Here is a 14,814-nt window from a genome sequence, read left to right on the forward strand (position 1 = left end):
GTGGAGATACAGCTACTGGGGGTCGAAGACGAAGGAGAGGTGGAAATCGGGTTCTTTGGCAGAAAGAGAAGAGGAAAGCACAGAGCCAAGAACTGAATGTGGGGACTTTGAATGTTGGGACAGGAAAAGCTCAGGAGGATGGTTGACATGATGATTAGGAGAAAGGTTGATATATTGTGTGTCCAGGAGACCTGGTGGAAAGGCAGTAAGGCTCAAAGTTGAGGGGCATGGTTCAAATTATTTTACTATGGTGTAGACTTGAAGCGAAAGGGAGTAGGGGTGATTTTAAAGGAAGAGCCTAGCTAAGAATGTCTTGGAGGTGAAAAGAGTATTAGATCGAGTGATGAGGCTGAAACTTGAAATTGAGGGTGTTATGTATAATATGATTAGTGGCTATGCCCCACAGCTAGGATGTGACCAAGTGGTGAAAGAGAAATTCACCATTCATCAAAGCAGCTGGATTAAGTAGTTCTGAGCATTCCACACAGAGAGAGTTGTGATTTGTGCAGATTTCAATGGACATGTTGGTGAAGGAAAAAGAGGTGATGAAGAGGTAATGGGTAAGTTCGGAATCCAGGTAAGGAACCTCGAGGGACAGAGGTGTAGTAGACTTTGCAAATAGGATGGAAATGGCTGTAGTGAACACTTTCTTCCAGAAGAGGCAGGAACACAGGGTGACCTACAAGAGCGGCGGTAGAAGCACGCAGGTGGATTACATTTTGTGTAGACGACGTAATCTGAAGGAGGTTACTGATTGTAAAGTGGTGGTAGGGGAGTGTGTGGCGCGATTAAGAAGACAAAAGCAGACCAGCGAACCATGTGGTGGAAGATGAGAAAGGAAGAGTGTTGTGCGGCTTTTTGGGAAGAGGTGAGAAAGGCTCTCGGTGGACAGGAGGCGCTTCCAGAAGACTGGACCACTACAGCCAAGGTGATCAGAGAAACAGGCAGGAGAGTACTTTGTGTATCTTCTGGTAGGAAAACGGAGGAGACGACTTGGTGGTGGAAGCTAATGTGATATGGTTTTGCCATTTAACTTGTCTGCGCTTGAACAGTGGTGCTTTGTTGCAGGGAAGATAAAATATAAATAAGATAAGGGTGTGTGGCTGTGCTGCTTGAAAGCTCCCGGTAGTGTCCACGTGGAGGTCACAGGAAACTGTCGGCGATAACAGTGGCTACAGAGCGTTGCTGTAAACTTTATGAGAAGTGAGAAGTGTTAAGACAGGGTCTGGCACCAGGGGCAAACGGCCATCATTTAGCACAGCAACGATGACGTCAATGGACCCTGGACCAATCAGATGAAGACAACTCCACATGTCCTGTGGAGTATAATTGTATAGGTTTGGGGCAGGAACAGATAGCTTTGTTCGGAGTACACTATCTCTGCTAAGGCTGAGATAGGGGTAGCTGCGGACCCAGAACTCTGAAAAATGTAGAGACTCCTCTGTCAAGACTAAATTGGTTGACTTTTAACACGTCGTTATAATCGTAGTTCTTTCATGAAAATGAACACGCTTGGAACCTCGAGAGTTAATAGGTGATTTTAAAACACAGGTTCCTTTAAATAGTGACCGCGACATAATCCTGGAAAGACATTAGATAAAAGGACAGAGGAGTGGACAGGGATTCAGTTGGACTGTAATCTCCCCGGTGCACAGACAGAAACACACGGTCTGGTCTGAATAATGTCAAACGTGAAATTGTATTTGCCCCTTTTGCTCCTCCAGTGTTTGCGGTCATCCGTGATATGTTCCCTTCCTCCTCGCCGACGGTGCTGAACCTCCCGGAATTCAAACCTCTCATGGATCCCAGTTCTCATTTCGAAAATTTACAATACCAAGGACCATTGAAATCCATCCATCCATCCATTTTCTACCGTTTTTCCAGGTCGGGTCGCGGGGGCAGTAGCTTTAGCAGGGACTCCCAGACTTCCCTCTCCCCATCCACTTCATCCAACTCTTCCGGGGGGATCCCAGGCCAGCCGAAGGACGTAGTCTCTCCAGCGTGTCCTGGGTCGTCCCCGGGGTCTCCTCCCGGTGGGACGTGCCCGGAACACCTCACCAGGGAGGCATCCGAATCAGATGCCCCAGCCACCTCATCTGGCTCCTCTCGATGTGGGGGAGCAGCGACTCTACTCTGAGATCCTCCCGGATGACCGAGCTTCTCACCCTCTCTCTAAGGGAGAGCCCGGACACCCTGCGGAGGAAACTCATTTCGGCCGCTTGTACCCGGGATCTTGTTTTTTCGGTTACGACCCACAGCTCGTGACCATAGGTGAGGGTAGGAACGTAGATCGACCGGTAAATTGAGAGCTTCGCCTTTCGGCTTAGCTCCTTCTTTACCACGGACCGATACAAAGTCCGCATCACTGCAGACGCTACACCGATCAGCCTGTCGATCTCCCGTTCCATTCTTCCCTCACTCGTAAACAAGACCCCAAGATACTTGAACTCCTCCACTTGGGGCAGGATCTCATCCCCGACCCGGAGAGGGCATGCCACCCTTTTCCGACTGAGGACCATGGTCTCAGATTTGGAGGTGCTGATTCTCATCCAAGCCACTTCGCACTCGGCTGCGAACTGCTCCAGTGAGAGTTGGAGGCCACGGCTTGATGAAGCCAACAGAACCACATCATCAGCAAAAAGCAGAGATGCAATACTGAGGCCACTAAACCGGACCCCCTCTACGCCTCGGCTGCGCCTAGAAATTCTCTCCATAAAAATTCTGAACAGAATCGGTGACAAAGGCCAGCCTTGGCGGAGTCCAACCCTCACCGGGAACGAGTCCGACTTACTGCCGGAAATGCGGACCAAACTCTGACTCCGGTCGTACAGGGACCGAAGATCCCGTACGTATCAGGGGGTTCGGTACCCCATACTCCCGAAGCACCCCCCACAGGACTCCCCAAGGGACACGTTCGAACGCCTTCTCCAAGTCTACAAAACACATGAAGACTCGTTGGGCTAACTCCCATGCACCCTCGAGGACCCTGCCGAGGGTGTCGAGCTGGTCCACTGTTCCACGGCCAGGACGAAAACCACACTGCTCCTCCTGAACTGAGATTTGACTTCCCGACGGACCCTCCTCTCCAGCACCGCTGAATAGACCTTACCAGGGAGGCTGAGGAGTGTGATCCACCTGGAGTTGGAACACACCCTAAATTTTCAATAGATTTGCACAACTGTCTGAAAATATGTTTTTACTTTGTCATTATAGGATATTTTATGTAGATTTTCTTTTTTAAAGAAAACTATACTCAAATCAGCTATAGAATAAGCCTGTAACATAGCAAAATGTGGCAAAAGTGAAGGGGTGTGATTACTTTCTGGTGGCACTGTATTTATAATAATAAGACAAAATAACCTTCAGTCGTCCCACAATGGGAACATTTGCATCTTTTCAGAAACAATAGTGGATACAGGTAATACGAAAATAGCATGCAAGAGAAGACATTTACATGAGGTTAATTGCACAAAATAGAAACCTAAACTATTGTCCTTCCGTAAACTATCCCCCCAAAAAAAAGTGTGTTAGGGTTATATATATATATATATATATATATATATACATATACATATACATATATATATACACACACACACTTACACACATTAGTGGATGACGCACCAGGCGACTAACTAGGGCACTTACTATTTGAGGAAAAAGTATTTCGAGGATATGGTTGGTTTGGGTGACGCAAAGCACTGCCAGTCACGCATTGGTTTAGTGGATTCCCAAAATGTGCTAACATTAGCTTACATCGCTGTGCTTTAGCTCAGAGAAACGCCAAGGTCTCCAGTTTGATGCACCAGTCTATGTTCTTGCACTTGGATCAAATTGGCTAAAACATCCAAAAAGTAAATACAAGACGATCCACGTTTTCCTCAATTGTTGTTGTTTGCAAGTATTTTTCCAACTGAAGCGTTTAATGCAGTCTAAAGACTACAGATGATATGAGACTATTTTCCATGGGAAACCTTAATTAATTAAAGTTAGTTCGGTACATACCACACTGAAGTCCAGATTCTGCTCAATCCACTCCTGCCCATCCTTGAACTCTTCGTGCATGCCCATGATGTACAGCGTGTCCAAGGCGTCCACGATGGATGCTCCGAGCTGAGAATTACCTGAACAAGACACACGGGGAACTCAAGGGGGGAAAATAATGATATTTACCCCCCCAATTAATCAATCACAGAAATGTTGTTGAATGTCCATCGTTAATATGGAGAAGGAAACCAACAGGAACTCAAGCAATGACCTTATTAGAATCGATTTCCTTGCAACAGATGCTAGCACAACATTATTAGCCCCTAGGTTCAATGCGGAAGGTCAACATATAAAGGTAATCACAATCATTTCCAATATTGACTAGGAAATAATGGCTGTACATTGACATTGCCATACATCACAAACCTGGTCACTGATGTATGGCAACACATGTCATTCAGATTGGAGTGAGAGCCTGTACTAACAGTCCCAAATGCCATTGATCCACTCATCCCATAAATACTTGCCAAACATTTATGCATTTATTACATGCACTGCTGCAATAATGTTTTATTTTAGATTTGATTGGGCTGAAACTCATATGGTTTGAGACTAGAGGTTATGTCGCAATACTACTATTCTGCTTTGAAAGGCATGTCACCATGACTAGCTGAAAGACAGGGGATTTGAACATCCACACATTTAGAAAGCAAAATAATAGATTTTCAACTGTACCAAGACATTTTATTTGCTTTTTCTTTTCGTGTGTCGGTCTTTGAATGTTATTTGTGGACGTGGAGAAATGTTGAATCGCTCTTTGGCATCTGGTCAGTCATTTAGCGCTCTGTGACAGATGTCATTTCCAAAATGTAGAGTTTTTTTCGGGATCAATAGAATAGCTACACACGTGGACAACATTGTGCAGATACATGTGACAAAAAAAGAAAACAACTATTGAAAATGAACTCATGAAAACCGGGCATTTCTTATTAGTGGCACTGAATTCCTGAAGCTGACCACTCATTTTTCTTATCTTGGGCTCCATTCAAAATGCGAGAGCACCATGTCATGCGAGCCTCTAAATCGTTCTAAAAATACACGGCAGTCTGACGGGCAGGCACAGCAAAGTGTCCTGGCCGCCTGCTGCTTCTTGAGAAATTGGCTCGACTGTTGGACTGAACAACGCTCCGGCTCGCTCCTCTCTGTCACTTTCGTAACCTGCAGTTACACTCCTGGCCGTCATGGCAACCGTTGAGGCTAACACCAAAGATATAGGCTGATAGAGTCAGAGAATATCGCCTCGATGAAATGGTTGTGCCATCCATGGTGGGACGTGATGAGAATGCATTAATTTAATTCCAGTACGAAGCCGCAAATGTTATATTTCTTTTTCTCGCCCGTTTCTACCAAGAGCTGCCATGAGGAACTGTAGAGTGTCTCCCCTGACACACAGAGTTCAAGAGATGCAAGAATCAAGCAAGAATGGGAAAGAATTCCACCTACAAAGCTTCAACAATTCGTGTCCTCAGTTCCCAAACGTTTATTGAATGTTGTTCAAAGAAAAGGTGATGTAACACCGTGGTAAACAGGACCCTGTCCCAGCTTTTTGGGAACGTGTTACAGCCATCAAATTCTTAGTTTACGATTATTTGCTAAAAACAATCAAGTTTATCAGTTTGAACATTAAATATCTTGTCTTTGTAGTGTATTCAATTAAATATAGGTTGAACATGATTTGCAAATCATTGTATTCTGTTTTTATTTATGTTTAACACAACTTGCCAACTTCATTGGAATTGGGTTTGTAAATCAGGAAAATCTTTATATTTAATAACCATAAATACGTTTATCTAATTCTTTTAAAAGAAACAACAGAAATCTAGGAAATTTAACCTGTGCTATCCAGTATGCAAATATTTTTATTTCACAGTCACACTGGATGTATTTTTGGCTAAAAGGTTACTGAACCGATTTCCAGCCACTGAATCCTTTTGGGTCGTACCGTTCTAAATGAACCGAATCAGCTACCATGAATCGTGATACAAATGGACAACCCTAAAAATAAGCCTGTCTAGACGTGTATTTAGGCATGCCATGTTACAGTGTCCCCCCTACACTGAAAACTCCTCTTTGATGGTGCACTTACTGAGAGGTAGTTATAGCCTATACTATTCAGCCAAGGTAAGTTTATTTCATACTGCTGTAATTTTTGGTGAACTTCTGAACGCACTCCACTGGAAGCAGTTGGATAAAAAGCGATACATTGTGACTTGAGGGGAATAAACCCCCATTGTGTGTGTCAAGCACTTGGATAAGCTATGTATAGTACATATTGTATGCATGTGTAGTTTATCACAAGAGCTGCTACCACCAACGAAGTGGATTGGTGGAAGGATAATTGATCGCTTCTGCAACGTATACATTTGCACCACGTTTTTGACAATGTTCAGCGATATCGACTGCGCGATTGCCTTCACCGTGCTCTTTTCTTGTTATACGTAAAACAATTTGAAATAATTCTAAGAAATTCTCTGCTTCTTAGCAAAAGTTTTCTCTTCTGTGAGAACCCAATGGCTTTGGGTTCAACAGTCTTAAACATACTTTGCAGTGGACTGTTTGTTGCACATTGTTTGACACTGCAAATCCGAACCAAATCCAAATGACTGACGAAATGGTGCTCAACTCTGTATGCCACCGTGTCTACAGTGTAAACAGAGCACGAAGCTGCTACGGGGAGAAACGTGACACGCTCCCACGCAAAAAAAAACATTTATCAATTAAATTGATTAATCATCCAACCCTACATCCTCCCGAAAAACTACCAACAAAAATGATGGTTTATATATTAAAAACTCCAGACAGGAAGTTGGGGGAACAAAACTACTAAGGCGAATAGAAGAAAACACGACTTGCATGTGTGACAGCAAGTCACTCACGTTGTGATCAATGTAACGTGATGTTCATCCCCAAGGGCTCTGAAACAATGACAAACATGTTAGTGGACCAGTCTGTGCTTGTCCATCAAATGTAAACATGGCGACTTCAGGGAACCGAGGCATTTGTTTACAATGAGCTGCAACCTCAAACTGGGTCAAATGAATGTAATTGATATAGTAGGCCAGGCATTTTTATGTAAAAGAGCAAAGGAAGAAGTTGTGCTGGGAACTGCGGAGTAACGATACAATAACGCAATATGTAGATGCAGCAATATAACCTTTGTATATTAACAGTGAAAATGCAAGAAACCTTAATGTGGATGAAGGACATTTCTACCACCGATGAACATATTAGATGGTTACATTACTGTACCATAGTTTTAATTTTATCACCTATAATTGACAACTTATTTACAGACGTACGATTACATCAATTTACCGACCAGACAAGGCTGTGAAGAGGGGTGTCATGTTTACCACCAGGGTTCGGGCAAGAGTTTGTGATATGAGTTGAGTTTAGTTGGGAATCTTACCAAAGATATTTGTAGAATGTCCTTTCTTGGCAAGGGGCTTGAGCTCATTATGACCCCAGCCATATTGACGGTAGCTGTCCCACGCATGCTTCATCATCTGAAATGTCACAGCAACACAGCAAATTAGACTTGGTCAAGAGTTAAGCAATTTGTGGAATTATTGTGGTGGATTTGCACTCTCAGGAATTTGTTCTTTATCAATCATCATCTTTCCGAGGAAAGTATCACGGCAATAATATCGATGTCTGATGATATCAGTGTATCAGTACTGTCCCGAATTTTTGTCCCAACCCTACTTTTGTTCCACCCATGATTGGGAGGAGCCCACCACCACCGTCCCCCCCGCCCCCTCATCCCGACTGGCACTTTGTTATTAAGACTTCTGTGCTCATCACTGATTTTCCATAACGACACCAGGACACTCTAGCCTGCAGTTTGATGATCGACTTTGTGGTCGTCTCATCTGACGGCTGCTTGTTTTGGACACGGGTGATGAGACAGGCAGTCAGAGAGGCAAACTGTAAACCAATCACAACCTGTTGGTGTGTTGGCGCCGATGGTGGGGGAAGACATCGGCCCAACGTATTTTGAAGGTCTGCTGGGATTGTCAGAAGGAGCTTCAACTCCCACCTCCAGTAGAACTTTGACCACGTCCTGGGGGAGGTGGGAGACATGGACTCTTGAGTGGGCCATGTTCTGTTCCTCCATTGTTGAGGCGATTGACCGGAGCTGTGGTCGTAAGGTGGTAGGTGCCTGTCGTGGTGACAAGCTAAAGAATGAGTTTTATCGAGCTTATGGGTTGGCAGGCCAAGCATAATACAGTTTAGGTGGTCACTGAGGCAAAAACCTGGGTGTGGGAGGAGTTCGGTGAAGCCATGGAGAATGAAAATTCTGGTCCAATGTCCGGCATATCAGAAGGGGGAAGCAGTGCACCATCAACACTATGTATCGTGGGGATGGGGCGCTGCTGACCTAGACTTGGGATGTTGTGAGTCCATGAGGAGAACACGTCGAAGACCTTCATGTTCACCAACACGCCTTCCTATGAGGAAGCAGAGTCTTGGGACTCTGAGATGGGCTCACCTATCTCTGCGGTTTAGGTTACCGAGGTGGTTACAAACCTTCTGGATGGCAGGGCACCGGGGGTGGATGAGATCCGCCCCAAGTTCCGAAAGGCTCGATGTTGTGGGGCTGTCCTAGTTCACACGACTTTGCAACGTTGTGTGGACAACGGGTACAGTGTGTCAGTGTGTTTTATTCACTTTATTTTAAACTTAGTACATGGAGCTAACATGGCATTCATATACTTTCATCTTAGTCTCGGATTTCTTCTTCGTCTCTGATTTCTTCTTCATCTCTTATCTAAATCTCTTATTTTCACCCTTTTCCATTGTGCTCTTAGTGTTAAGACTTAGACACCATAGTCACTGGGTTTGTGCTGCTAGTTCAGCACCTCACCAATGGCTAAATGAAACAGGATGTGGCGAAGTGAAGATTGCCCACATTCTCGCGAGCCGTCACGTCAAAACGCACTGACGCCTCCTCAGCACACACACAATGGATGGGAAAGTCAAGGGCGTCAGACGCCTTGCCAAGTGCTCTGCGGAAAAGTCTTTAATGGTTTACTTTTTTCCCCCTGCTTCATAAAACCCTTCAATCCGCCATCCAGCTGCTGCTGGCTAACCAGTCAGGCTCACGAGCTTTCCCAGCTGTGGGGAGCCGTGCATCGGGAAAGACAAGACCCAATGCCGCTTGGCACCTAATTGAAGCACGAGTATTCATTACCGCGATGTACTTTTGAAGTGTTGCTGGTCAACGTGTCCTGCAATTCACATTCGTTTTCGGTCAATGTGTCCTGCTATTCACATTCGTTTTCAGAGCTAGCTAGCTGCCTTCATCAATGCACGAGCTGCTAATCCCATTTTGGTTGTCATGCAGACATCGGCGGCACTGGCTCGAAGCAGGGTTGTACGTAGCTATCTAGTCATTTGGGAGACATAGTCACGCTCCCCCCTTATGTAATTTAGACCAGTTTGTCCTGCTTTTGAAATCTGTTACAATTATCTGACAGCGAAAGTTAGCCTACCCTACTAATGTTTACCACCAAACATTTAGAATATTGTTTATCTTCAACTAAAAAGCTTGAATTAGACAAATTCTTTCCTCCTCCTCCTAGAGATCCTTCTTGAGGATTATCAAAAAACAAGTGAATCAATTAAACACTTTCACTGTAATTGATAAAAACAACATTTAATTTGGTTTACCATTTAAACCGCTTTTATCCTCATATCTTAGTAATGAAAAGTGTTACTTGTGTCACTCTCCAGTTTATCTTTATACTTGGCTGACACTGAAAGGAGTGCTACTGGTACTGATAAGAGCATTATTATAAATGATTACATTTTTACAAGGCCTGCAGTTAATCAATAAGTCAATATTTTACTTTGATTGAAAGTTTTTCTTTTTATAATTCAATAGTAAAATAAAGATTTGTTCATATGTCATCGTAACATTTAGAACTGGCGTACAGGAAAGTTGTTTATTTATTTATTGGCTATATCCAATGTTGTGTTGGTCATACAACAGAATACTTAATTTCTCGTGTTTAGTGAATAATGCAACCCTATGCAACCCCAACAAGCCAGTGCAAACTGTAGGCCGGTCCCAATCCCGGACAAATGCAGAGGATTGCGTTAGGGAGGTCATCCGACTTAAAACTGCCAAACAAATATGAGCGTTCATCTAGAAAATTCCATACCGGATCAGTCATGGCCCGGGTTAACAACATTCGCCACCGGCACCGTTAACCTGCAAGGCGCCGGTGGAAATTCAGCTAGTGTGGGTTGAAGTCGAAGAAGAGGTGGAAAGCGGGTTCTCTAGCAGAAAGAGAAGAGGAAAGCACAGAGCCTAGAGCTGAATGTGGGGACTTTTGAATGTTGGGACTATGACAGGAAAATCTCAGAAGTTGGTTGACATGATGATTAGGAGAAAGGTTGACATATTGTGTGTCCAGGAGACCAGGTGGAAAGACAGTAAGGCTAGAAGTTTAGGGGCAGGGTTTAACTTATTTTACCATGGTGTAGATGGGAAGAGAAATGGAGTACGGGTGATTTTAAAGGAAGAGTTAGCTAAGAATGTCTAGGAGGTGAAAAGAGTATCAGATCGAGTGATGAGGCTGAAACTTGAAATTGAGGGTGTTATGTGTAATGTGATTAGTGGCTATGCCCCACAGGTAGATGTGACCTCGAGGTGAAAGAGAAATTCTGGAATGAGCTAGACGAAGTAGTTCTGAGCATCCCAAACAGAGAGAGGGTCGTGATTGGTGCAGATTGTAATGGACATGTTGGTGAAGGAAACAGGGTTGATGAAGAAGTGATGGGTAAATACGGCATCCAGGAAAGGAACTTGGAGGGTCAGATGGTGGTAGACTTTGCAAAAAGAATGGGAATGGCTGTAGTTTACACTTTTTTCCCAGAAGAGGCAGGAACATAGGGTAACCTACAAGAGCAGAGGGAGAAGGGAGATCAAAAACCTCTCATCTGCGCCGTTCCCCCAACTTCCAATCGACCAACGGACTCGAGAGTGAAAAGTGTGGAAAATATGGTGGCAGGTACAGAAATCTTCATGTACTTGCATGATGAATACAAGCAATAAAAATAATTGTCATCAACAAAAACTGGGCTCTTGCACCCCGATGTCTGAGGTGCGTCACATTTGGGAGGCGTTAGATGAGAGTCAAAATGAGCAAGTCGACAGTAGGTGTTGAACGACTTCAGTTTTTTTGTAATCGACCCAAAGGTGATGATAAGCGACGTCGATTGATCGATGACGTCATTATTTTTTTCTCAACTCACTGAGTGCCAATGTAAAAAAAAAAATTACAGTCCCCTCCAAAGGTATTAGAACAGCAAGGTCAATTATTTGTTTTTGTTGTATACTGAATACATTTGGGTTTCAGATCAAAAGATGAACATGAGACAAAAGCTCAGAATTCCAGCTTTTATTTCATGGTATTTACATGTAGATGTGTTAAAAAACTCAGGACAGAGGACCTTTTGTTTGAAGCCACCAACCTCTCAAGTGAGCAAAAGTACTGGAACAGACATGATTAAATTAACTCATTCCCTGCCAATGCCGTCCAAAGAAGTCATTCAGAATCGAGCTGTTCCCTGCCAATGACGTCACAAGACGTCAATGGTGATTTTTACCGCGGATGGGTGGGAGAGGGTCTTGTGCAGTTTATGTGCGATCCTCAAGCCTCTGGATAACTGCAATGAGGAATGGCAACCAGTAGAGGGCAACAATGCCTTAAGGTGAATGTCCCTCCCTCAGATTGAAGAAGAGGAAGGAGGAGGAGGAGGCAGGGATGAGGAGACGATGAGAAGAGGCAAGCATAATGACCCAAAAGAGAGAAGACAGAATTTTAAAAATTTTAAAAAAGCTTTCAGTACTATAAATGTATTGCTCCAAGGCAATAAAAATATTCCTGCGACCGACAGGAATGATGCCTGAGATCATGTGGGGGAATAAAGGATGACGCTCCGAGCCGATCCCTCGGTAGCAAAGCTATCGCCGAAAATGCCGGACCATAAGGAGAGATGCTCTCGGCCGCTTGCCAGCTGATCGTCTGCCGACCAGGATTTGAATAAATGGGACCAGAATCGTCAGATGAGTGAACTTCCTCTGGATTGGCTGGAAGCAGCCCAGCTTCATCCAGAGATCCTGAGACGAAGGTAACTCGTTTGCAGCTAACGTTAGCTACTTTTAGCGATCAAACAATTCTCCCTTTTCTTCTCCTTGTTACATAAACATAATTTAGTCCCACTAGTTCACATTACAATGCAACATCTGTTGACAGTACTGAGTTGAATTTTCCATTTCCACCCGAACGTCTTTTAGACTGGCAAGGAAGAAAAATAATATTTGTTTTTTTACCCTTGCAAAACACGTCATCAATAAAAAGTATTCTCTAGTAATTGTAAATGTCTTTTAAAACTGACAGCTAATGCATCCAGCAGACGTTCGACTCCCATTCCAGTACGCAGTGCAAACAAAAAAGGTAATTGAAAGCTTTTTTTCCACCCCTCCACGTTCCACTGAAGCAATTTTAACAATGTATTTTTATAGTAATAGTTATATTTCTAAATTGCACAGGTTGTGCTTCGAGCAGAAGTATGGACTGGGTTCCAGGACAAAGGCAACCACACAAGACCTCATTCACTGCCACCAAAGAATAAAATCCAGATGTGGGTAAAACCTTGCTAGATTTTATGCGCAAGGTAATAAAAACCTGGACTATTGAGCAAATGATAGAGGAGAAGGATGAGGAGGAAGAAATTGCAGGTCTGGGAGGCCCATTTGTCCATGCATTTTTGTCAAATGTAAATTCTGTATATCGTTAAACTAAATAATAAAATAAAAAAATGAAAATAATGTTTTCTATGAAAAGTACTTTCTCAGTGTTTTTATGTACAAATGTTTGAGATTTTCACTAAAGAAAAAAATATTGGTGTCAAAGTTATTCTGCTTGATCTGTCTGCTTTCACATAAAGGCTGTTTTTTCAGTTTTTTTTCCCATTCAGAAACAGATTTGGCTGGAACAAGCCTATATTTGACTGCTGATTACTAAAGAACGGTATAAGATAGAGACAAACTTATTTTCTTATGAAAGAAGAGTCTAATCTTTCTTTTGGTGGTTTTGGTGTTTACATAGTCATAGTATACAATATTCTGTGGGGCTTGAAAAATGAGTGAAATTGCTCAAAAATGCCTGGCAGTCTGGGGTTCCCTGCCCAGGGAACGGCTGGCAGTGAAAGAACGCCATACCTACTGTGAAGCATGGGGGTGGAAACATCATGCTCTGGGGCTGTTTTTCTGCAAAAAGGATCAGGACGACTGATCGGCTTCGTAAGAAGAAGCATTTCAGGGTCGTCGAGTGGCCTAGCTAGTCTCCAGATCTCAACCCCATAGAAAATCTTTGGAGGGAGTTGAAAGTCTGTGTTGTCCAGTGACAGCCCCACAACATCGCTGCTCAAGAGGAGATCTGCATGGACGAATGGGCCAAAATACCAGCAAGAGTGTATGAAAACCTTGTGAAGACTTAAGAGAAAACCTTTGACCTCTGTCATTGCAAACAAAGGGTATATAAAGTATTGAGATTAACTTTTTGTTATTGACCAAATACTTATTTTCCATCATAATTTTGCAAATAAATTATTTAAAAATCAGACAATGTGATTTTCTGGATTTCCCCCCCTCATTTTGTCTCTCATAAGTGAGGTATACCTGTGATGAAAATTACAGGCCTCTATCATCTTTTTAAGTGGGAGAACTTGCACAATTGGTGACTGACTAAATACTTTTTTGCCCCACTATATCATCAATAAAGATGAGCGAGCCCATTCCAGAAGCAGCCATGCAAGCCCAAGCCGTGACATGACCTCCACCATGCCTCACAGATGAGCTTGCGCGTTTTAGATCGTAAGCAGATCCTTTCTTTCTCCATAGTTTGGCCTTTCCGTCACTTTGGTAGATGTTAATCTTGGTCTCATCAGTCCATAAAACTTCATTCCAAAACTTCTGTGGCTCATCTCTGTACTTTGCAAAATCCAAAGTGGTCTTCCGATTCTTTTTGCTGATGAGTGGTGTGCATCTTGTGGTATGGCCTGTGAATTTCTTCTCTGTAAGTCTTCTTCGAACAGTGGATTGTGATACCTTCACCCATGCCCTGTGGAGGTTGGCACTGATGTCACTGACTGTTGTCTTTGGGTGTTTCTTCACAGATCTCACATTTCAGTCATTAACTGCTGTTGATACCTTTGCCCAACCTGTTCGATGTCTGTTGCTCAGTACAAATTGTTGCATTGTCTATGCCCAATGTTTGTGCAGTAGCTCTGATCGATTTTCCCTATTCTGCCGGCTTCAAAATTCTTTGCTTTTCTCCCATAGCTCTCTGGTCATCATGTTTGCTTAACAGAAAATGTTTTCACAGGTGAAATCCAAAGCCAAAAACCAGCACTACAAGGCAACAACTGAGCAACTAGAAACATCCATCAGTCACATATTCCAATACTTTAGCTCACTTGAAAAGTGGGTGGCTTCAAACAAAAGGTGCTCTGTCCTTAGTTGTTTCACACATCTAGATGTACATACCATGAAATAAAAGCTGGAATTCTGAACTTTTGTCTCGTATTCATCTTTTAAACTGAAACCCAAATGTCTTCAGTATAAAACAAAAACAAATGAATTGACCTTGCCATTCCAACACTTTTGGAGGGGGCTGTAGCTGTGAATACAGTCTGTGTACTTTGCGGCCATTGGTTTTTCCTTCTGAAGGAGGAAAATAAAAAATGGGAAAT

The 14,814-nt window shown here is 43.3% G+C and overlaps 1 protein-coding gene across 1 annotated transcript in view; it reads right to left on the minus strand.

The window, feature by feature from the left end:
* man1a2 (mannosidase, alpha, class 1A, member 2) overlaps positions 1-14,814 on the minus strand; it is a 103,075-nt gene that overhangs the window by 50,736 nt on the left and 37,525 nt on the right. Inside the window, exons 4-5 of the mRNA XM_061692307.1 lie at positions 7,457-7,553; positions 4,006-4,124 (exon numbers count right to left, since the gene is read on the minus strand). Coding sequence (XP_061548291.1) covers positions 4,006-4,124; positions 7,457-7,553 — 216 coding nt within the window. The remainder of the gene's footprint in view (positions 1-4,005; positions 4,125-7,456; positions 7,554-14,814) is intronic.

The sequence above is a fragment of the Phycodurus eques genome, chromosome 12, assembly GCF_024500275.1.
Source record: "Phycodurus eques isolate BA_2022a chromosome 12, UOR_Pequ_1.1, whole genome shotgun sequence".
NCBI lineage: Eukaryota > Metazoa > Chordata > Actinopteri > Syngnathiformes > Syngnathidae > Phycodurus > Phycodurus eques.